At 40.2% G+C, this 22318-nt stretch overlaps 1 protein-coding gene across 1 annotated transcript in view; it reads left to right on the top strand.

Moving 5' to 3' along the window:
- Positions 1 to 22318, top strand: part of iqgap2 (IQ motif containing GTPase activating protein 2) — a 330491-nt gene that overhangs the window by 237978 nt on the left and 70195 nt on the right. The window contains exons 19-28 of the mRNA XM_067982692.1: positions 562 to 732; positions 1221 to 1304; positions 1494 to 1565; positions 2727 to 2796; positions 8446 to 8654; positions 8999 to 9148; positions 10443 to 10606; positions 13051 to 13275; positions 18006 to 18146; positions 21805 to 21889. Of these exons, the coding sequence (XP_067838793.1) occupies positions 562 to 732; positions 1221 to 1304; positions 1494 to 1565; positions 2727 to 2796; positions 8446 to 8654; positions 8999 to 9148; positions 10443 to 10606; positions 13051 to 13275; positions 18006 to 18146; positions 21805 to 21889 (1371 nt within the window). The remainder of the gene's footprint in view (positions 1 to 561; positions 733 to 1220; positions 1305 to 1493; positions 1566 to 2726; positions 2797 to 8445; positions 8655 to 8998; positions 9149 to 10442; positions 10607 to 13050; positions 13276 to 18005; positions 18147 to 21804; positions 21890 to 22318) is intronic.

Raw genomic sequence — 22318 nt, 5'->3', positions numbered from 1 at the left:
TGATTGAACACTTCTGATCCACTTTAGTTAATGGTACAAAAAACCTCTTAAAAGGAATACAAAAAATACCTTAGAATCCCTCCACCCCACCCCCAAACTTTATACAGCTCTTTTTTTAAGTGCTATGCCTCACATCTCAATTAACACAGCCACCTGCTTAACATTGATAGAGGATCAGCCATGATCGCATTGAATGGCGGAGCAGGCTTGAAGGGCCGAATGGCCTACTCCTGCTCCCATTTTCTATCTTTCTTTTCTGAGGTCAAGGCCCAGACCACTGTATTTCATGCTCAACCTTGGCCCCTGGCGCATTCTGTTCTGCAAAAAGCAGTGCGTAGAGAAGGATGCAAGGAGCTGAGGGAGAGTGAGCATGATATTTGGCAATCAGTTCACATCTAGCTATTTTTCATTCTGTGCAAAGCGATGATTTGCGCAGGAATTTTGCAAATTTCTTGCATCCTTGTCATATGTGACGATTGATCGTATCCTGTGATTTTAGCACCCAAGTGTTGTTCACTTGCTACCCATATGATGAATGCCTTTGATTATTTTCTTCATCAGGATATTGTTGGCCGAATAACAGCAGACTACCACCGTGAGCAGCTCTGGTTAGCGAATGAGAGTCAGATCGTTCGTCTGCAGGCACGTGCAAGAGGTTACCTTGTAAGAAAAGCTTACAAAGAACGATTGAGTTACCTCCACAAGCAGGAACCTTCCACCATCAAGCTACAGGTGTGGCTGCAAGCTTTTATTCATGGGAATTAACTGTTTAAAATGGATATAGGAAAATAAACTATTAAAAATTGTTCTGATTTATATTTGTGTAACCATTCACACATGCTGACTGTTTAGGGTTGAGCAGATCCTTATCTTACTGAGGAACCACCCAGATTTATTTGACAACAGAATTGCAAGCTCAGTAAAAACAGTTAATGTAGAAATTTTAATGGTGAATTCCTTCATTAAATATTTGTGTTCCTTTCACAAGTGGACATGCCATGTTAAAAATATATATTTTACTTTATAGATACTTACCAATAAAGGCTAACATTTTTTTCTGTTATACCAAACATGTTTTTTTTTAAAAGTCTACTATTCTCAAACAATCCATTAGGAATATTCTAAGCAGAGTATTAGTTGAGCAGGTTTGTAAATGTGGGAAAGATGACCGGGTGGTGGGAAAAACTGGTTTAATCAGCTCCATGCTTTGTTTTGTACAGGCGTCTTGGAAAGGATATAAACAGAGGAAGGTCTACAAGGACAGGCTAAATGTCCTGCAAGATAATGCAGCAGCTATTATCAAGGTAATTTTATTCTTGGCATAGCTTTGTAGTTTCTTCACAAGATGTGAGAGTGTTGAATTCTAAGATTCGTTATATATCTGCAAATAGGAAGCCACTCTGTAATTGATATTAAGTTGAGGAGCAGAAAGTAGACATTGATCTTCCTAAACTTTTTAAGATGTCCTTAATACCTATGTATCATTTCTATAGATCCAGTCTTTTGTGAAGATGTGGAAGGCAAGAAAAGCATATCGTGCAAGGTGTCAGTACTTCAAAGATCATGTGAGTTACACCTGTTGGTGGCTTAATATTTGGTGGCTTCCATTTTCAAGAGGTCATCTGCTTTTGCAAGAACATTTTTCAATTCTGAGGTGTGAGTGGGGAGCCCAGTTTGTGAAACAATCTACTTGATATTAGATTGCCTTTCACTCTAGTTTTTATTATCACTTAATAATTTACATGATGAAAACCTGGTCTGACCACCTTCCCTTTTCAGCAGCCTTCTCTGCACTTCAAGGTTTAGATCATTAAGGCATCCTGGTGCTGCAGTGTTGTTGATTTACCAATACACTGTATCACACAGTGGTAGTGAATGGGGTTTTGTGTCTGTGGTGATCCACCCTCAACGGAGGAAACATGTGAACACATGAATGGAAGGGGAGAAAAATCAGATTTGGGCCTCGCACATTTCTTAGAGCCCAGTTATAAAGTAGAACTGGAATTGAGCCATTTGGCATGTTTTGGCTGAGGCACGGTCCACATTATGGGGAGGCAAGTAGGAGATCACTTTTTTAATAAAGTAGAAATGTTGGATTTCTTTTAACAAACTTGTTATGTCAAATCTAGATGATGAAGATACATGAGATTCTATAAGTGTGCAGTAGCTCGAAAAGGAGGCTTGCTGAATTGCATTTAATTTTTTTGGTGAAAATATTGCAGTGCTCTAAATTAATATATCAGATAGGGTAGTAATGAAGTTCAATTTATTTCGAAAGTGTGGAGGATGGTTCGTGTGTTAGAGCTCTATGTGCCGAGAATGGGGAGGATGCAGCATCACACCCATGATTCTTCACATGGCATTCCTGATTTTAGATATACTTTCAGAGGAAGATCCTAAGTAAAGGCAAGTTCTTCCCTCTCAGGGAGGAAAGGAAATTCATATTTCCTGAACGAATGGTTACAGAGAGCAGTGGAGAGATTTAAGGGAGAACAGTGGGTTGAAAGGGAAATCAAAGTATTAAAAAGACTTCCAACTTTAATGCTCCTTAATTTAATTCTTCATTATCTTCAACATTGAAAATATTTGAACTCTGCCATGCAAGAAACTGAGTAATATATTTAGCTAGTAAATAATGCTAAACATGCATCTGAAAAAGTTGTATGTTTGAGGTTCTTGATTTAAAATTGTGTATGTTGCAAATAAACTTTTTACGCTTTTCTCAGACAAAGCAAATAATTAAAATCCAGGCATTCCTCAGAGCAAATAAAGCTAAAGATGACTACAAAACCCTAAGTGAGTATTTAAATATTTACTGCTGTGGAGATTTTTCTTCCCTAATAAGGTTGGCATATGTGAATTCCAATGTCAACTTTGAATTGTTTGTGTCTTCCTGATTATTTCTTCACTTTAGGACCTCACTTTGCAAGCCACATATTGGCTCCTGGTTAAGATTGGGCAGGTACCCACGCCTGTTCTAACCCTCTGCCAGTACGACTTTGTAACTGCTCGCTAGGATCTGAAGAGTGCCCAGATTAGTATCCTCTGTTTCTACCCTAATTCATTTGAAGGGAAGAGAGAAAGAGGAGGGTTTTGTGCATCAGCTGTATCTAGGGCCCTTCCCTGATAGTTTGAGATTGGACACTCATTCTGTGGTGAACTGAGAGTGACCTCAGACTCTACTATGACAGTGTCAACTGCATTTCAATCTCATTATTGTAGGGAAAACAGAATTCTTCTGATGAGGTGCTGACTCATATGAACCATTCTGAGCTGTAAATCTTCATTTGAAGGATCCAATAGCTTAAATGGGAAACAGACATTTTGATTTATTCTACTCAGTGTCTGTGTTTCGTGTTGCTTTATAAAACTCAATCCCTCAGCTCATGGTTTCATGAGCTGAGGGATTGAGTTTTTAAAAAATGGTCACTGGTTCCCTCACTACTCTTTTCCCTCTTTCCCTGATTACTCCCTTGAGCTGCATCTACTTCAGTAAGATTGCACTGTCTCAACTGATGAAACGTAAACAAAAAAAAAATACCATCCATCCATTAGAATAATATCATAGGCCAGCAGCGTGGCTATTTTTCAGGTGCATAGAATATGTGCACCCATTTGCTCTCCACGCCTCTGACTTTGGTACAGGTTTCAGTTCTAGGCTGCAGTGAATCCCCACTTAGTTCAGAGTTTGGGGAAATGTCATTGCTCGAACAAACATCAGACTCAACGGCATTTATGTATGAATCAGACAGTGTCCTTTCTGCAAATTCAAGCAAGTATAAGAACTGCAATTAGGACCAGGATCCTGGCTTGATAAGCAGAAGAAAAGAGATGAAGAAAACATTAGGTGAGAAATAGAAAATGTATTCTAAATGAGATAGGTGAGCTAACTATATCACACAATACTTATGGATGCAGAAGGCCCTTTGGCCTATCTTAATTAATCCATCCAGAAAAACCCTACTCTCACTCCGTTGCTGTTGTTTCTTAAATGATTCCAGAGTTTTCGTCTCCACCACTCTGCCCAGAGGTCTGTTTCAAGTGTTGATCACTCGCTGCATGAATCACAATCGCCTGATATCAGTCCTAAATTTACCTTTACTAGTTTGAACCTTATGTCCTCTTGTTCTGCACCCACTGTTTATTTTATATTAGTATTCTGGATTAAGATATACCTGTATACTCCAAGATCAGCTCTTAGACACCTCCTTTCCAGGCTCAAAAGCTCAAGTCTCTCGTAATTCCTCATAACTCAGCCCTCTGACACCATGGATTAGCTTCATGGCTCTTCTCTGCACTGCCTTCAGTCCTTGAATGTCTCCCTTGTTTCTTCATCATCAAAACTGGACACAGTACTCGAGCTGTGGTCTGATCAGAGCACTGTACAGTTTGATCACTACTTCCTTTGACTTGCATTCTACTCTTTTGGCTATCTAGTTCATTTTATTGGCTTTGTTGATTGCTTCTCTTTGGACATGTCGTGTATTGACTCTAAGAATGCTAGTTCTCTTTCAATCTCATCTTTAGCTATTTCAACACTATTCATTAAGTATGTGTATTACCCATTTTACCTTTCTATGTGGAATATTTTATACTTGTCTGCATTGTATTTCATCTACTATTATTCAGCCTACTCGTATTTTGTCTAACTCATCCTGGAATTTCTGGGCTGCCTCCTCCGATTGCACTGCCCCTCCATGTTTGGTACCATATGGAAATTTGACTAATTTGCATTGAGTTTCCGAATCCAAGTCCCATGATGTAAATTAAAAACAGCAGTGGTCTCAAAACTGAGCCTTGGGGCATCCCACTGAATACTCCTCCTTCAACTAGTATCCATTTTCTACTCTGCAGGCAATTTCTTATCAATAACCAAGTTTTGCCCTGAATCCCCACAGTTTTGAGCTTAATTAGTAACCTTTCATTTGGAACTTTATGAAATGCTTTTTGAAAATCTAAGTGCACATATCATAGAGTTTACCACGGTTGACTTGGGTTATCACTTCCTCAAAGAAATCATGGAGGTTGGTTATGCAGAATCTTCCTCGACTAAAGCCGTGTTGACCGCTGATTACTTGTTTGTTGTACAGATAATCAAGCAATTATCAATTACTCCTGATAATTGATTCCATTGTATTGCTATGACTCTGGCATGTTCTTTTTGTTAACACATTTTTAAATTTATTTTTTCTGATGCAAAGTTTGAGAGATTAAGGGAAGAAAAGCTTTTTTTTAATTTCCTAGACCATATGTTTGGTTTAAACATCTTTTGCAGTTTCCAGTGCCAGTCATGATTTGTTAGTTGCATGCTTTCTGTCTGGGAGATGGCTGTCTGCAAGTGACATAATTAAGATCAAGCCAGTACAAACTGTTTAAAATTAATTTGTTTAAATGGAACCATTCTCTGGGACAAGTACATTTAATCTAAAGTACAAAATGCCTTCAAAAATAATGGGGTGGGGGAGTCAGAATAAATGTCTTTTTAATTCCTGTGTGGAATGGACATTATCAGCATAATTGCTAATTCCTTTTAAAAAGAATTTGAATCATAAGTAATGGGATTAAAGGTTATAAGAATAAATTCAGTTCTCGGCTCCATTCACAATTCCTCAGATAAGGAAGCAGTCCATTCCCACATGCAGCAAGACCTGGACGACATCCAGGCTTGGGCTGATAAGTGGCAAGTAACATTCACACCAGGCAATGACCATCTGCAACAAGAGACACTAATCACCTCTTGACAATCAATGGTATTACCCTCGCCAAATTCCCCACCATCAACATCCTGGAGGTCACCATTGATCAGAAGCTCTACTGAGCAAAACAAATAAATGCCGTGGTTACAGGAGCAGGTAACAGGCTAGGTATTCTGAAGTAAGTGGCTCACTTTCTGACTCCCCAAAGCCTCTTTACCACCTACAAGACACAAGTCAGGAATGTGATGGAATACCCCTTACTTGCCTAGATGGGTGCAATAACACTCAAGAAGCTCAACACCATCCTGGACAAAGTGATCTGCTTGATCGGCACTCCTTCCACCAGCTTAAATATCTACTCCCTCCACCACCGGCGTACCGTGGCGGCAGTGTGGACTATCTGCAGGATGCACTGCAGCAACTTGCCAAGGCTTCTTTCTTTGACATCTCCTCCCAAACCTGTGACCTCCACCACCTAGAAGGACAAGGGCGGCAGGTGCATGGGAACACCATCACCTCCAAGTCACACACCATCCTGACTGGGATATATATCACTGGGTCAAAATCCTGGAACTCCTTACGAAACAGCATTGTGGGAGTGCCTTCACCACATGGACTGCAGTCGTTCAAGAAGAAGGTCCTCCACCACCTTCTAAAGGGCAACAAGGTGGGGCAATAAATGCTGGGCTTGCCAGCGATGCCCATATTCTGAGAATGAATTTAAAAAGATGTTTATGGAACATATTATGGTATGTTCAGTTCATGGCAAGAGATATAGAGGAAATTTGTTATTTTGATTTCTTTTTGGAAGTTTTATCTGGTTTAAGTCATTTTCATCCAGAATGTTTTGATTATATTAGGTGGAAACTCCAAGATGTGGTACGTGGCACATTGAAGGTAACCAGATGGCCTTTCCCCATGCCATGGTTTCACAAGATACTTATGGATGAAGAAAGCCATTTTGACCATTTTAATTTATACTTCCAAAAAAACCTCTTTCCCCCCCCCCCCCACACCCCCCGATTGCTGCATCTAGTTGTTTCATAAATGTTTGCAGGGTTTTTGCCTCCTCTACTCTGCCTAGAAGTCCATTCCAAGTGTTGATCACCGTGTGAAGATTCACCTCTAATATCAGTCCCAAATTTGCCTTTTACTAGTTGGAACCTGTGATTCCTTGTCCTACTTTTACAGTTTAATTTAAAGTACTATTCAAATTAACCTGCTGCATACCATTAGCTATTTTATATGTCTCCTTTTCCAGGCTAAAAAGCCCAAGTCTCTCCAGTCACTCCTCATAACTCTGCCCCATGACTCTAAGGATCAGCCTCATGGCTCCTCTCTACACTGCGTCCAGGGCTTGAATATCTCCCTTATATCTCGTTGACCAAAACTGAACACCATACTCAAGGTGTGGGTTGACTAAAATACTGCACAATTTGATCTCTACTTCCTCTGACTTGTATTCTACTGTTTTAGCTATGTATTTCAACTTCCTATTGGCTTTGATTGCTGTTCTGCATTGGTTGGACATGTTGACCAATGAGTCTACTAAGACTGTTTGGTATCTTTCAACTTCATCCTTAGCTATTTCAAGACCATTCATGGAGTAATGTAGATAGCTGAAGTGAAACGAGGAACTCTGCACTTAAAACTTTTATGCTCCATTCATCACCATATATCTCCTAAAGTACTGCCTCATTAGATTCAAGCTCTACTATTGGTAGACTCTGAGATAAAAACCAGCAGGCATTTACTTGACACAACTTTGCTCCATCAGAGCTCGCCAAGTGTTTTGTTCACAATTTAATTCCATTTTGTGCACTTGCTAGAAGTTGATTCAGCTTAATTTCTATTTTAAAAATATTATTCCACACCTAATTCTAAGTTTGGCAGTTTACTCAAAGCTACCAGTGTACCTGAGTCGCATATAGGGTAAAGACTGTAGGTTTCTTTCCCTAAAGGACATTAATGAACCAGTTGTCGACAATCCGACAGCTCATGATCACGTTTACTACTACAAGCGTTAATTTCCATATTATTTTAAACTGAGTTCAAATTCTCTAACTGCCATGGTGGGATTTGAACTCGCATTCTCTGGATTATTAGTCCTGACTTCAGAATTACTAGTCCAGTAACATAACCATTACACTACCGTACCCTTTGGGAGTAAGATGTATATTTACAGACATTTTCTAAGTGTAGTAAAACGTTCTCTAAATTGGTATGGTGTGGTTCAGCATTTCTCTTATAGTTTTGATGTGAGCTGCAAAATAACCATTCAGGTTCTTGTGCTTAAACACTTAATTGCGGGCTCCCCCAGTGATGTGATACTGAATCATGTGGACCAGGGATTTCCCTGATTCAGTCTAAATTAGTTGATCTGAGCCAGATCAGTGCTAAAGCCATACAGTCAGCCTCCGTGTCTGTAGGCTAGAGCAAAGGGGGGGCAAAATCAACCAGAGTTCCTATTGTTGATCATTAGTGACGCCCGCTGGATAGTGTTTATATAGGTGCGGACAGGAACTCCTCAGCTGTGATGCTTTCTTGCACACCTATCAGAGGGCTGCTGACACTTGTGCATTTATGGCCAGGATGAATCACTGCCTTCAAGGGAAGAGGGGAGGAAAGGCCCAGAGATTGGGGACAATAAGCTAATTGTGTAGAAGAATTTGCAGTAATCATTGCTTCGGTACATAAGTATCTTGTTTTCTAGACTACTGATTATCCGCTATCTATTTTGCCTTTGTAGTCAGTGCAGGAGAACCCCCATTGAATGTTGTGCGTAAATTTGTTCACCTGCTGGATCAGAGTGACCTGGACTTTCAGGAGGAGCTGGAAGTCACAAGGTTAAGGGAAGAGGTTGTTACCAAAATCCGATCCAATCAGCAACTAGAGAAGGACCTCAACCTGATGGACATTAAGATTGGGCTTCTAGTGAAAAACAGGATCACGCTACAGGTCTGTTTCCATTTTATACTCTTCCAAAACCAGCCCTTTCATTCCCTTTTCCCTCCCTCCTGCCTGCCCCCCTCCCCCCACAGAGGTGTTTTCTATGTAGCAGTCTGAAAAGTCGGTGCTTCGATCACTGTTCTGGATAATTTTTAAAACCTACACTTATATAAGGTAACAGATGCCTCGGGAAGAAAGTAGTTGTGTCATGCTTTGGAGGAGGAGTTGAGGGAAATAATTCTACAGAATGGTAGGCATTTTTAGGAGGTGTGCCTAGTTTGGAATATTCTGTACAGTCCCATCTGAGAAAGCAAATCACTAATTAAATGATCTTTCCCCCATTCTTTCAACAGGATGTTGTTTCCCACAGTAAGAAAATGAACAAGAAGAACAAGGGCCAGGCTGAGGAAGTAATCTCGGGTGACAAGCAAGGGCTAAAATCACTCAGCAAAGAGAAAAGGAAAAAACTGGAAGCATACCAACATCTTTTCTATCTACTTCAGGTAGCAGCACCAATTAAGTGTTTTTAAAGAAGTAAATTATAACTTGGGCAGAAAGGAGTTCCGTATGGCGAGTCTATGATTTTTAGATTTCTTGTAGCAAGATCTGTTCTTGAGTTACTTCTCTGTGCGTGTGAACTTGTGGATAGTTTTGCTCTGTCAGTTAGAGCAGAAATTTGGCCCTATGCCATATTGAGTATTGATGGCTTTCCAACCAGGTAGAATAGTATCTCAGCCAAAAAGAAGTTATCGAATATTGATTTTTTAAAAACTGATTTTGTAGTCCTGTTCCAATTTGTCGAGCACTTCTTCATCATTATGATATGTAGCTAATAACAGCATGTGATAAGTTATCTTAGGAATATGGGACATGGAGCTTATTTGCGTGTCCGGTAGCTTGGCTGAACAATTTTACATGTAAGTCCCTATCAGTTGCGGGGAGGGGTAGAAGAAAGACTCAAACAGCTATACGCTGTTACTCCGCTACAGCAAACGCCAGCTGTAACTGCAGTAAGCTGTTGAGCTGTGGCGTCAGTCCCGCAAAACAAAACGTGCTCACATTTCAGAGCTGATCACAACAAAGCATCCTAATGCTAGCTCTCAGTATGGCAGTGGTGACACTGCTTCATAAGACTACATAACACATTTAGCTGCCTTGTTAAAATTATGCACACTTCCCAGTAATTCTAGTTGTAGAGCATCAACATTCCCATTGAAAGAACGCGGATTTAAATTCTGCTCTTGCCTTCCGTTTTGTTTTTAATGGCTTCCCTCATGATTGAGTTGTGGTTTTTAGCTGGTGCCACCAAATTGATAGAAAACCCTATTCAAGTGTTCTGCCCATCAGCCGATATGGAGCTAAACTGAATGTGACTGTGGAGTCCACAACTGAGACGCCCTGAAAGAGTGCTGCACAGAGACAAGAGGAGAGTAAAAGTGCTTCTCGTTGAATCAATATCTCTAATCATTTCACCTGATTCAATTTGGTTCCAAAATTTCTTCTTTTGGTCTCAAACAGTGTGGTTGGGCAATGCATTGGCCTTTTCACATGAGGAAAATTGGAGCATGGCCCAGTACTCTTGAGCATCATTCAAAGTCTGGTTCAGCGTGAGAGCAGCAGCAAGGAAGTAAATTGTTGTCCTGCCTTAACATGACTTTGTGCATCCAATGTAGATGAAAATTCATAAGAATATGCTGCATTATAATCTAAAACAAAGCTTCACGCTGCTGTAATGAACTACAAGTTGTACATAAGTTAACCTCATTTTGCAGTCATTGTTTCTGTTTTCTCTCCCAGACAAATCCAACCTATTTGGCCAAATTGATCTTCCAGATGCCTCAAAACAAATCAACTAAATTTATGGATACTGTCATCTTCACCTTGTACAATTATGCTTCAAACCAGCGAGAAGAATATCTGCTGCTAAAACTCTTTAAGACTGCATTGGAGGAGGAAATCAAGTATGTTGGCTACCTGCTGTGCTGAACGCAGTAATTCATGTTTGGGTGTGGTTTCAGATTCTGCCAGCCCAGTTGTATGGCACCCCAGTGGCTGTTGACATGCAAGAGTAGGCGATGCATGGCAGAAGAATTTTCAACTAACAGTGGTCACTAGAGAGCGATCCGGAAGCTTGCTTATTTTTTTCCCCCTTCCCGATGTCACCCCCTTCCCTAACTTGCTAAACAATGAGGACAATTATATTGGTCCCATGATTGCCCAAGCAGAGGTTAGCTAACTATGCACAGACCAGGGATTGAACCTGGGACCTTTTATGGTCTCTCTACCACATACATCACGCAGTGCATTTAGCCACTGACCCATTTGAGCAGACTAACTGATTGAAAGTTTTGAGTCGCATTTCTGTTTTGATTGTGAGAGCCTTTACTCCTATTAAACACAGTTAAATGGTTTTCCATATAATAGACTGCAAGGTTTTTCCTGCATTTATGTCAAGGTTACAGACTGATCAAGCATCATGTTCATCACCTATTTTAGAAAAGAAACTTGCACTCTTGAAAGAGAATTTTGCAGGTTTTTTTTGGTGCGACCTCTGAATTCAAAAAAAATTGGGACCACGGCCGTTCTTCCTGCTTCATTTCATTAAAGGGATTATATATTCAACTGAATTATTCTATATTCCTAAAAATTATAATCGAGACATAACTGTTACTGATGTAACTCATTTGTCTGCTGTTCGTGTATTATTTTTTCAAACTGCTAGTTAGAAAGAATGTGAAAACACATTTTGTGTAGAACTCCCCTTGTGATGATCTGCAAAGAAACATTGGGCCCAGAGCACTGCTGCTGATGACACTGGTGCAGAATTCAGTAATGTCACATGAGGGGGAGGTTTTTAAAAATGTCTGCTTCCACACTTCATTGTTTTAGTATGTGCAGCTCGAAACAGTAACAAAGGGTGACTGAAGACACCAGTAAGTGTAACTTTGCAGCTTTGGTGAATAAGTCATTTAGTAAAATTTATATCTCGTTGAAGTATTCTTGAATGTATGCTATCTACTCTTGGTAACTCATAAATATTCAAATATTACAGTTCATTTTAATCATGCACTTCCTTGCATGTATTGGGCAGGCCAGGCGTTGAACAATTAGGGGAAGGTATGCCAGAGGTTAAGAATGTTCAGAAGGTTTGTAGGGCTTATCTAGCCATGCAGGGGAAAGCTCGACACCAACCAGGACAAAGCAGCCCGCTTGATTGGCACCCCATCCACCACCCTAAACATTCACTCCCTTCACCACCGGCGCACCGTGGCTGCAGTGTGTACCATTCACAGGATGCACTGCGGCAACTCGCCAAGGCTTCTTCGGCACCCCCCAAACCCGCGACCTCCACCACCTAGAAGGACAAGGGCAGCAGGCACATGGGAACAACACCACCTGCGCATTCCCCTTCAAGTCACACACCATCCCGACTTGGAAATATATCGCCGTTCCTTCATCGTCGCTGGGTCAAAACCCTGGGATTCCCTACCTAACAGCACTGTGGGAGAACCTTCACCACACGGACTGCAGCGGTTCAAGAAGGTGGCGGCTCACCACCTTCTCAAGGGCAATTAGGGATGGCAATAAATGCTGGCCTGGCCAGCGACGCCCACATCCCATGAACGAATAAAAAAAAACCTCAATCTCCTGTCATTTTGCACACGGGAAGTGAAGACCAAGTGTAGTCTTCGGGTAAAGCGGGGATAGAGAGCCTGAGTATAATTCAATCAGGGCACGCAGATGTAATTCAGTATGTAAGTCATACATTCTGCCCTTATTTTTATATAATACTCTAATTTTATATTATTTGTAGTTTAATAGCAAAACTCACTGCAATTTAAGAAGCAGCGAACTAGAATTGGTTAGAGAACAGTGGTTTCTATATAATACAGGCTGAGGAGCTAGAAGATGCAAAACAGGTGCTACGTTCCCACCACTAGTGGAGAGTGTAATTCTACTAGTTGATCTTTGGTGTGCAATATATCCTTGTTTCCATTATGACTATCGAGTGACAAGTTTACATAGGCAGTTCTATTATAAATGTAAATATAGGAATTTATAATGGAAGTGTGTACAGACATTTTAATATATATGAATAAGAGTTGGAGTTGTAGATGTGCAGATTACATTGCAAAAGGTGAATTCTTAATCACCTCAGTTATTCCACTTAGCAATACTGAGTCAAAGGCCAACTGAAATAACCGATCGCTTAACATTGTAGTTATCTAACATTTGCAATTTTATTCTTTTAAATAAGTACATGTTTGAAAATTGTAGAATCCAGTTAAACTTTTATCATGTAAAAAGCAATGTGTGTAGTTCCAAAAATGTACCCCAGTAGTTTTTCTTTGGAGGAGAGGTGAATTCTAGCTCCTTAACTTTGCTCATATTTTATTATTCACAGGTCTAAAGTGGACCAGGTTCAGGATATTGTCACTGGAAACCCCACTGTTATTAAAATGGTAGTCACCTTTAACCGTGGTGCACGTGGACAGAATGCACTCAGACAGCTGCTTGCTCCTGTAGTGAAAGAAATTATGGAGGATAAAACACTTGCCATAAATACAAACCCAGTGGAGGTGTACAAGGCATGGGTGAATCAGATGGAGATGCAAACTGGTGAAGCCAGGTTGGTAATGATATAATTTGCAAAGTAAGAGTCAGTATGTGTAAATGTTACTAGTTCATCTCTATGCTTTTCTTTTTTACCATTGTATTTTCTTCTAAGTATCCAGATTTTTTTTTTATATAGCCATAAACACTAGTGCTTTTTAATCTGCCTAATTCCTTGTTTTAGTGTGTGTCAATAGAAATAGGAGTAGGCCATTTAGCCCCTCAAGCCTGTTCCGCCATTCAATGAGATCATGGCTGATCTGTGACCTAACTCCATATATCCGCCTTAGCCCGATATCTTTTAATACCTTTTGGTTAACAAAAATCTATCACTCTCCGATTTAAAATTAACTATTGAGCTAGCATCAACTGCTGTTTGCGAGAAAGAGTTCCAAACTTCTGCCACCCTTTGCATGTAGAAATGTTTCCTAACTTCGCTCCTGAAAGTTCTGGCTCTAATTTTTAGGCTATGTCCCCTAGTCCTAGACTCCCCAACAAGTGGAAATAGTTTCTCTCTATCTACCCTATCAGTTCCCCTTAATGTCTTGAAAACTTCAATCAAATCACCCCTTAATCTTCTAAATTCCAGGAAATACAACCATGGTTTGTATAATCTCTCCTCGTAATTTAACCCTTGGAGTCCAAGTATCATTCTCGTAAGTCTACGCTGCACTCTCGTCAAGGCCAATATATCCTTCCTAAGGTGTGGTGCCCAGAACTGAACATAGTACACCAGGTCTGGTCTAACCAGGGCTTTGTAAAACTGTAGCATAATTTCTACCCCCTTTTATTCTAGTCCTCTAGATATAACGGCCAACATTCCATTAGCCTTTTTGCTTATTTTCTGTTCCTGTCCATGACATTTTAATGATTTATGTACATGACCCCCCAAGTCTCTTTGGACCGCCACTGTTTTGAACTTTTCACCATTTAGAAAGTGCCCTGATCTATCCTTTTTAGGTCCAAAGTGGATGACCTCACACTTGCCTACAATAAAATCAATTTGCCACAGTTTTGCCCATTCATTTAATCTATTAAGATCTCTCCTGTAATGTTGTGCTTCCATCTACATAGGCAAACTTGGATGTGTGGCTCTCTATTCCGTCATCTAAGCCGTTAATAAATACAGTGAATAGTTAAGGCCTTATCACAGATCCCTGTGGAACACCACTAGTCACATCCTGCCAATTTGAGTACCTGCCCATTGTCCCTACTCTCTGTTTCCTGCCGCTCAGCCAATTTCCTAACCAGGCCAATAATTTGCCCTCTATTCCATGAGCTTCAACTTTAGCTAACAGTCTCTTATGAGGGACTTTATCGAATGCCTTTTGGAAGTCTACATAAACAACATCCGTAGACATTCCCCTGTCCACTACTTTACTTACCTCTTCAAAAAATTCAGTCAGGTTCATCAGGCATGACCTGCCCTTTACAAATCCATGCTGGCTCTCTCTGATCAGCTGAAAATTTTCAAGGTGTTCAGTCGTTCTACCCTTAATGATAGACTCCAGTAATTTTCAAAAAAGAACATTTATTAAGGTATTACTCGTGGCAAAAGTAATTGCACATGAAATTAAAGGAAATATTTCCACATAGCTATGTAATCTATTTTCTGTATTTGTTGACATATTTTTGTTACTGTGTACTAATGGAAACTGTTTTCCCTTGAGTGGACACTCTCTTTCAAAAGATAGAACAAGAGTCCTTGTTTTATCTTTTGAAAGAGAGTGTCCACTCAAGAGTTGAGTTTCGAGCCTAACATCAGTGGTAGGAAAATTATTGGAAAAAATTCTGAAGGACAAAATTAGTCTCCACTTGGAGAAGCAAGGATTAATCAGGGATAGTCACCATGGCTTTGTCAAGGGAAGATCATGTCTGACTAATTTGATTGAATTTTTTGAGGGGGTGACTAGGCGTGTGGATGAGGGTAACGCAGTGGATGTGGTATACATGGATTTCAGTAAGGCCTTCGATAAAGTCCCCCACAGGAGACTGGTCAAGAAGGTACGAGCCCATGGAATCCAGGGTGCCTTGGCACTTTGGATACAAAACTGGCTTAGTGGCAGAAGGCAGAGGGTGATGGTCGAAAGTTGTTTTTGTGACTGGAAGCCTGTGGCCAGTGGGGTACCACAGGGATCGGTGCTGGGTCCCTTGCTGTTTGTGGTCTACATTAACGACTTGGTTATGAATGTAAAAGGTATGATCAGTAAGTTCGCTGATGATACAAAAATTGGTAGGGTGGTAAATAGCGAGGAGGATAGCCTCAGTCTGCAGGACGATATAGATGGGTTGGTCAGATGGGCGGAACAGTGGCAAATGGAATTTAACCCGTAAAAGTGCGAGGTGATGCACTTTGGAGGGACTAACAAGGCAAGGGAATACACAATGAATGGGATGACCCTAGGCAAGACAGAGGGTCAGAGGGATCTTGGTGTGCAAGTTCACAGATCCCTGAAGGCGGCGGAACAGGTAGATAAGGTGGTAAAGAAGGCATATGGGATACTTGCCTTTATTAGCCGAGGCATAGAATATAAGAGCAAGGAGGTTATGATGGAGCTGTATAAAACACTGGTTAGGCCACAGCTGGAGTACTGTGTGCTTCTGGTCGCCACACTACAGGAAGGATGTGATCGCTTTGGAGAGGGTGCAGAGGAGATTCACCAGGATGTTACCAGGGCTGGAGCGCTTCAGCTATGAAGAGAGACTGGGAAGATTGGGTTTGTTTTCCTTGGAGCAGAGGAGGCTGAGGGGGGACATGATTGAGGTGTACAAAATTATGAGGGGCACAGATATAATGGATACTAAGGAGCTTTTTCCCTTGGTTGAGGGTTCTATAACAATGGGACATAGATTCAAGGTAAAAGGCGGGAGGTTTAGAGGGGATTTGAGAAAGAACTTTTTCACCCAGAGGGTGGTTGGAGTCTGGAACTCACTGCCTGAAAGGGTTGTGGAGGCAGGAACCCTCACAACATTCAAGAAGCATTTGGATGAGCACTTGAAATGCCATAGCATACAAGGCTACGGACCAAATGCTGGAATATGGGATTAGAGTAGACGGGGCTTGATGGCCGGCGCGGACACGATGGGCCGAAGGGCCTCTATCCGTGCTGTATAACTCTATGACTCTATGACTCTAAATTATTTGCAGGGAGCCCTGGGAGTATATCAATATTCACAGGGGTCCTTGGCACAGAGAAAGAGACAGACCCTTCTCCCTTCAAGCTATCTTTTAGGGGAAATTAATCTTGGCATGTGAATAGTAATAAATGAAAGAACGTTTGTGTTCCTCTTGGGTGTGATATCCTTTAGTCTTCAGGTGGTTGTCTGTTATATACAAACTTCCTCACTGAGAACAGTTTCCTGTGCATCAATTTTCTGAATTGCAATGCACCTATATGTAGTATTAAAAAAATATGAGGGCAAAGCTGTAGAACTTTGCTTTTCTTCACTTCTGTCTGCAAAAAGATAATTCAATGGGTACGGTAGCATTGTGGTTATGTTACTGGACTAGTAATCCAGCGGTCTGGACTAATAATCTAGAGACATGAGTTCAAATCCTGCCACGGTAGCTGAGGAATTTAAATTCAATTAATTAAATAAAATCTGGACTAAAAAGCTAGTATCAATAATGGTAACCATGAAACTACCAGATTGTTTTACTAATGTCCTCTAGGGAAGGAAGCCTGCTGTCCTTACCTGGTCTGGCCTATATGTGATTCCAGACCCATAGCAATGTGGTTGATTCTTTACTGCCCTCTGAAATGGCCTAGCAAGCCACTCAGTTGTACAATCCCGCTACAAAAAGTGGTTCAAGAAGACTGCTCACCACGATCTTCTCCAGGGCAATTTGGGATGGGCAATAAATGCTGCCCTTGCCAGCGATGCCCATATCCCATGAATGAATAAAACAATCATCCTGTTCCTCACAAAATGTGGATTTCTTTTGCTGGTGCTCTTCATCTGATCTTTTAGCTAATTCCTAGACTAAACAAATTTTAAAAAATAATTAGGGCGCCCTTCTATTGGGCTTCCTCATGCAATCTTATCTGCCTTCATTAAAATGAACTGAGGATCACATGGGATTTTAGGCAAGGTGGGAATTGGAAGCCATACGTTTCATGAATCTATATTCCATGTGACTCTCATCTCTTTCCTTCCCCCACTCCCACTTGTAGTGTGTAGATAACTTTGTTCAAAGATGTGAGGAATTCAATTTATCTTTATACAATATTCTTACTGAAGTTCCTGTTCAAAAACAGACACTACACATTGAGTCGAATGGGCCTATACTCTCTGGAGTTTAGAAGAATGGGAGGTGATCTCATTGAAACATATAATTTCAATATTCTAAGAGGGCTTGATAGGGTAGATGCTGAGAGGATGTTTCCCCTGGCTGCAGAGTCTAGAACTAGGGGACATAGTCTCAGGATAAGAGGTCAGACATTTAAGACCGAGATGAGGAGGAATTTCTTTACTCAAAGGGTGGTGAATATTTGGAATTCTCTACAACAGGGGGCTGTGGATACTCAGTCGTTCAGTATATTCAAAACTGAGATCGATAGATTTTTGGACTCTTAAGGGAATCAAGGGATATGGGGATCAGACGGGAAAGTGGAGTTGAAGTCGAAGACCAGCCTTGATCTTATTGAATGGCGGAGCAGGCTCGAAGGGCCATATGGCCTACACCTGCTCCTATTTCTTATGTTCTTATGCCTGAGGTAATATTAAATGCTTTTGTGTTTGTAGTAAACTGCCATATGATGTAACAACAGAGCAGGCCTTGTTACATGCAGAGGTGAAGACGAAACTTGAATCCTCCATACACAACCTGCAGGCGGTCACTGATAAGGTTCTTGTGTCAATATGCACATCCTTGGATGCCATTCCGTAAGTAGCAAATATCATTGTATATTGCATTTGGATTTAGAATCAGAAAAAATACAAATATCAGAAATGGAAGCAATTTGAATTAATTTTAAACATATAACTTGTAAGAGACTTCCCTCAGGAATTTATTTTGGTATTCCACAGCTATACACCATTGGTATATTTGTGTCAATAAAAATTGATTTGGCTTCTTAATGTTGCAATTTTCATTAGATTGCAACCACATTTTTAAGGCCTTTCCACTTATCAGTTACTGATTTTGTTTAGAGCACAGTGAAAACTTCCCATTTGAGTTATTGCCAAACTTGTACTGCAGTTTAAAAAAAAGTTGTCCGTTAGTTTGAGGACATTTCCATCTCCATTTGTGTTCTCATGACATTGACTAATTTTTTTATGGTTAACACAGGCACCTTTCTCGATCCCTATAGCAGGGATCTTCAATAACATTTCTCTCAAGTCTGAATCTGCTGCAGGAGGAGTTCCCAAGATAGTCAAAATGAAAAAACAATTTCAAATTTAGAGATATTGGGGTAGAAATTGGCATGTGTTTCGCCTGTTTTTGGAGTCCCAAAAGGGCATCACAAAGTGGAATTTTGGAAGTGCACCCGACGCCATATTGGTTTGGGCATTCGTGAGGGCGTCCCTGGTGGCCACCTGAAACAAATGCAGGTATCATTGAAATATGTTAATAAGGCCTGAATAAGGATGTCGGGAAAATGGAGGAGGGGGTGAGGGGAAGACCTCTTGCTGCTTCTCCTCTGCCTGCCGTTATCAACAATCTTAAACCTCCATTTCCTACAACCAAAATACTCCTCCCTTTTAAGAGGTGCAGGCTGCCTTTAAATGGCGTCAACAATGCGTGACATTGATGACTCTCATCATGTGAGCTGCCCATTTATTTTATTTAAATTAATCAGGGGGACCAATTTGGGCCCTTGGTTTTGTCCACGTGATCGGGCGGGCACTCTGAGCGCAATGCCCATTCTGCGCCCAAACATGGGCTTAAATCAATTTCTACCCCATCTTGTGTATTAGATTGTGCTTTGAGTTAATTGCTGCCAGCCACTATTACTGCAATTTCAGTTGTACAGAATCATTGTTGCTAACCATTGGTGTAAATCCCAAAGATAGTTTGTATACATTATATCAAACTGCAGATCAGTGACTGCCAAATGTATTTCCTGTTTTCTTTATTAAAAGTACGCACTGGAGTGATAGGATATTTGATTTTCTGCTGGGTTTTGACTATGGTAGTTATAGGCTTGAGTTGCAGCAGCCAAAGAATGGAAAATGTATAAGCTGACGGACGTACTTTGCTTAGGTTCTTCTCCTGTCCCCCAAAAAAAGCCAATCTTGTCCCTGCCAGCAGTAGCAACAAGTGCTGAAGAGGAATTTGGGTGGCATATTCGTCTTGTTGCTGACCTGACTTCTTCCTCTTTCTCTTCTTCCCTATCCTTATCCTCCTAATGAATGTGATAATACACATCTCATCAAAATGAGACACTTGCTGGAATATTGTAGATTATGGATAAGTGCAGACCTGATTTGAAATATAAAATTCCAATGCATGATTCTTGTCTATGTATCCTTCACTTTTTAAAAATAACGATGGGAACTGATGGGGTGGATGTGGAGTGATATTTTTGTAACAGACTTCAAATAAGCATGATAAAAGTGCAGTGATAGACTCCGGATGTTGACTTTATCCTTAAGTATTCGTGCAAGTATTTAGAAATGCATGGGTTAATCAAGGACAGCCAGGATGAATTTGATAAGACTAGTCATGTTGTGCAAATTTCATAGTTTTTTTTTGAAGAAGTCACTGGTTGCATAAGCAAACGCACTGCAGTAACTATCGTGTATGTAGATTTTCAGAAGACATTCACATTCGATAAGGTGTCTCGAAGCTTGTTAGAAATATTTAGGCATAAATCTACAAGAGGAAATGTAGCAGCATGGCTAGAAAGTTGGTTGACGGACAAAAAGCAATGAATTAGGGTAAATGGGTATTGCTCAGATTGGAGAAGGGTTGAAAGCAATATATAGCCCAAGGATTGGTGCTGGGTTCGCTTTTATTCCCTGAATATAAAGATAATTTCTAATTGTGTATAGGGAACAAACTCTTGAAATTTTCTAACACTGCAAAAGTCGAGGGTTCAGCAAACAGCAAGGAGGATTGTAAATACCTCAAAGACATGGGTTAGCTGAGTGGGTAGATGCAATTTAATTTGGATAAGTGTGAAGTAATGCATTTTGGGAGGAAAAACCAGAAATAGGAGAAAACACTAAATGGAAAGACATTGAAGGCTGTGAATGAACAAAGGGACCTATCGCTTCAACTATATAATTCCCTGGAAGTGTGAGTGCAGATAGATAAAGCCATTAAGGCTGCCAGAATTCTGGCTTTCATAAATAAGGGCATAGGGTAAAAAACTAAACGAATTATGATAAATTTGTACAAAACATTGGTTAGGCCAGTTTTTTTTATTCATTCATGGGATGTGGGTGTCGCTGACAAGACCAACATTTATTACCCATCCCTAATTGCACTTGAGAAGGTGGTGGTGAGCCGACACCTTGAATCGCTGAAGTCTGTGTTAGTGACGGATAGAGTTAAGAATACTATGTGCAGTTTTGGGCACCCCATTAGACTGTACAATGTAAATTCACCAGGATGATGCCAGGGAGGGAATAGAATAATTATGAACAGATTTGGGGCACTAGGACCATTTCTACTGGAACATAGAAAGCTACTAGGAGATTTAATAGAGGTTTTTAAAATTATAAAGGGTTTTGATAGTTAATTGGGGAAAACAATTTCTCTGGGGAATAGTGATGAGGGATCATCAATTTAAAATTGTCACTGAGAAAGGTTAGCAGAAATTTCTTTACACAGGAGGTAGTTGGAGCATGGAATGCTTTGCCGCAGGGAATGGTTGAGACACAGACCATTACATCTTTTAAGGGGCAATTGGATAAGTATTTGAAGCTTGGGAAGATACAGTGCAATGGGGAGAGAAGGGCAATGGGATGAGTTTTAAATTGCTTTAGCAGAGATGTAGAGACCAGTTTTTCTCTAATGTTGGGCTTTATCCTGGAGTCTTCCTTTAACAAGGTATGTTTATTGTCCTTGTTCATAATACTTGGATTGATCCGCCCTTCTCCGGTGCTGGTGGTGACTAACAGCAAAATCGAGTTTATTTTGGTTCTATATGAAATGTGTTTTTCCAAATGGATATCCCATGTGGGGAACAAAAGTATTAAACCATGATGCTTCAGGTTGTAATCACACAGGTAATTGCTCGGTCACCTATTTCACCTTGTCAAAGTCACATTTTGTAAAAGTTGTTTTAATCCACAAAGTTGTTTTAATCCACAATAATTACATTACTTGCTCAATTAAAGCCTTGGTTTAACCTTTCTGGAAGAAGTATTGTATTACACTTTACTGTAGAGGGCAGGAGAGCTTTTTTTGTTGGCTCAATGAAATGACTCATGTAAAAAGCATTTCAGGAGCACTTCTTAGTTTTTTTTTGCTCCATGTTTCAAAGAAATGCCTTTTATTTAATCATGCTTCTGTTTTGTTTGAGAATCCATTGTTATGCCAGTGTTACTTTTTTCATCTTCTCATTGTTTTAATCCATTTGTCTGTGTGTAGTTATGGAATGAGATACATAGCCAAAGTTCTGAAGAACTCGCTTCATGAGAAATTTCCCGATTCCACTGAGGATGAACTGCTAAAGGTAGCTCTATACAAGTCTATAACATTAGATTTTACTTCAGCTGGCTGCGGCAGGGGTAACTTAGTCAAAATCCAAATATTTGGCAAATTGTGTTCCAATATTAAATCCTTTTTTGTACAAACTGCCATATTGACAGGCTTTTAAAGAAATGCCACAATGATTTAATGTAGAGTAACTTTTAGTTCAAATGTCCATGAAAACTATAGCAATAGTTCTCTAGTGAAGAGCAAATTACAGACAGGTGATGTACAATTTATGCATTGATGAGGGAGCCAATCCTACTGGAAATTTGAAAGAAAGTTCTTTATTGATTTCACAATGTAAAAGTTTCCCTTAAAATCAAATATTATTAAATTTCCTTTCAGCAGTCTGAATAGTGCGTGCCAACACTATGCAAATGTATACCGTCATGTGATTCAAATAACCTTG

The sequence above is a fragment of the Heptranchias perlo genome, chromosome 4, assembly GCF_035084215.1.
Source record: "Heptranchias perlo isolate sHepPer1 chromosome 4, sHepPer1.hap1, whole genome shotgun sequence".
Lineage (NCBI taxonomy): Eukaryota > Metazoa > Chordata > Chondrichthyes > Hexanchiformes > Hexanchidae > Heptranchias > Heptranchias perlo.
Note: the sequence above shows the minus strand (reverse complement) of the source record. Positions and strands in the feature narration are given on the sequence as shown.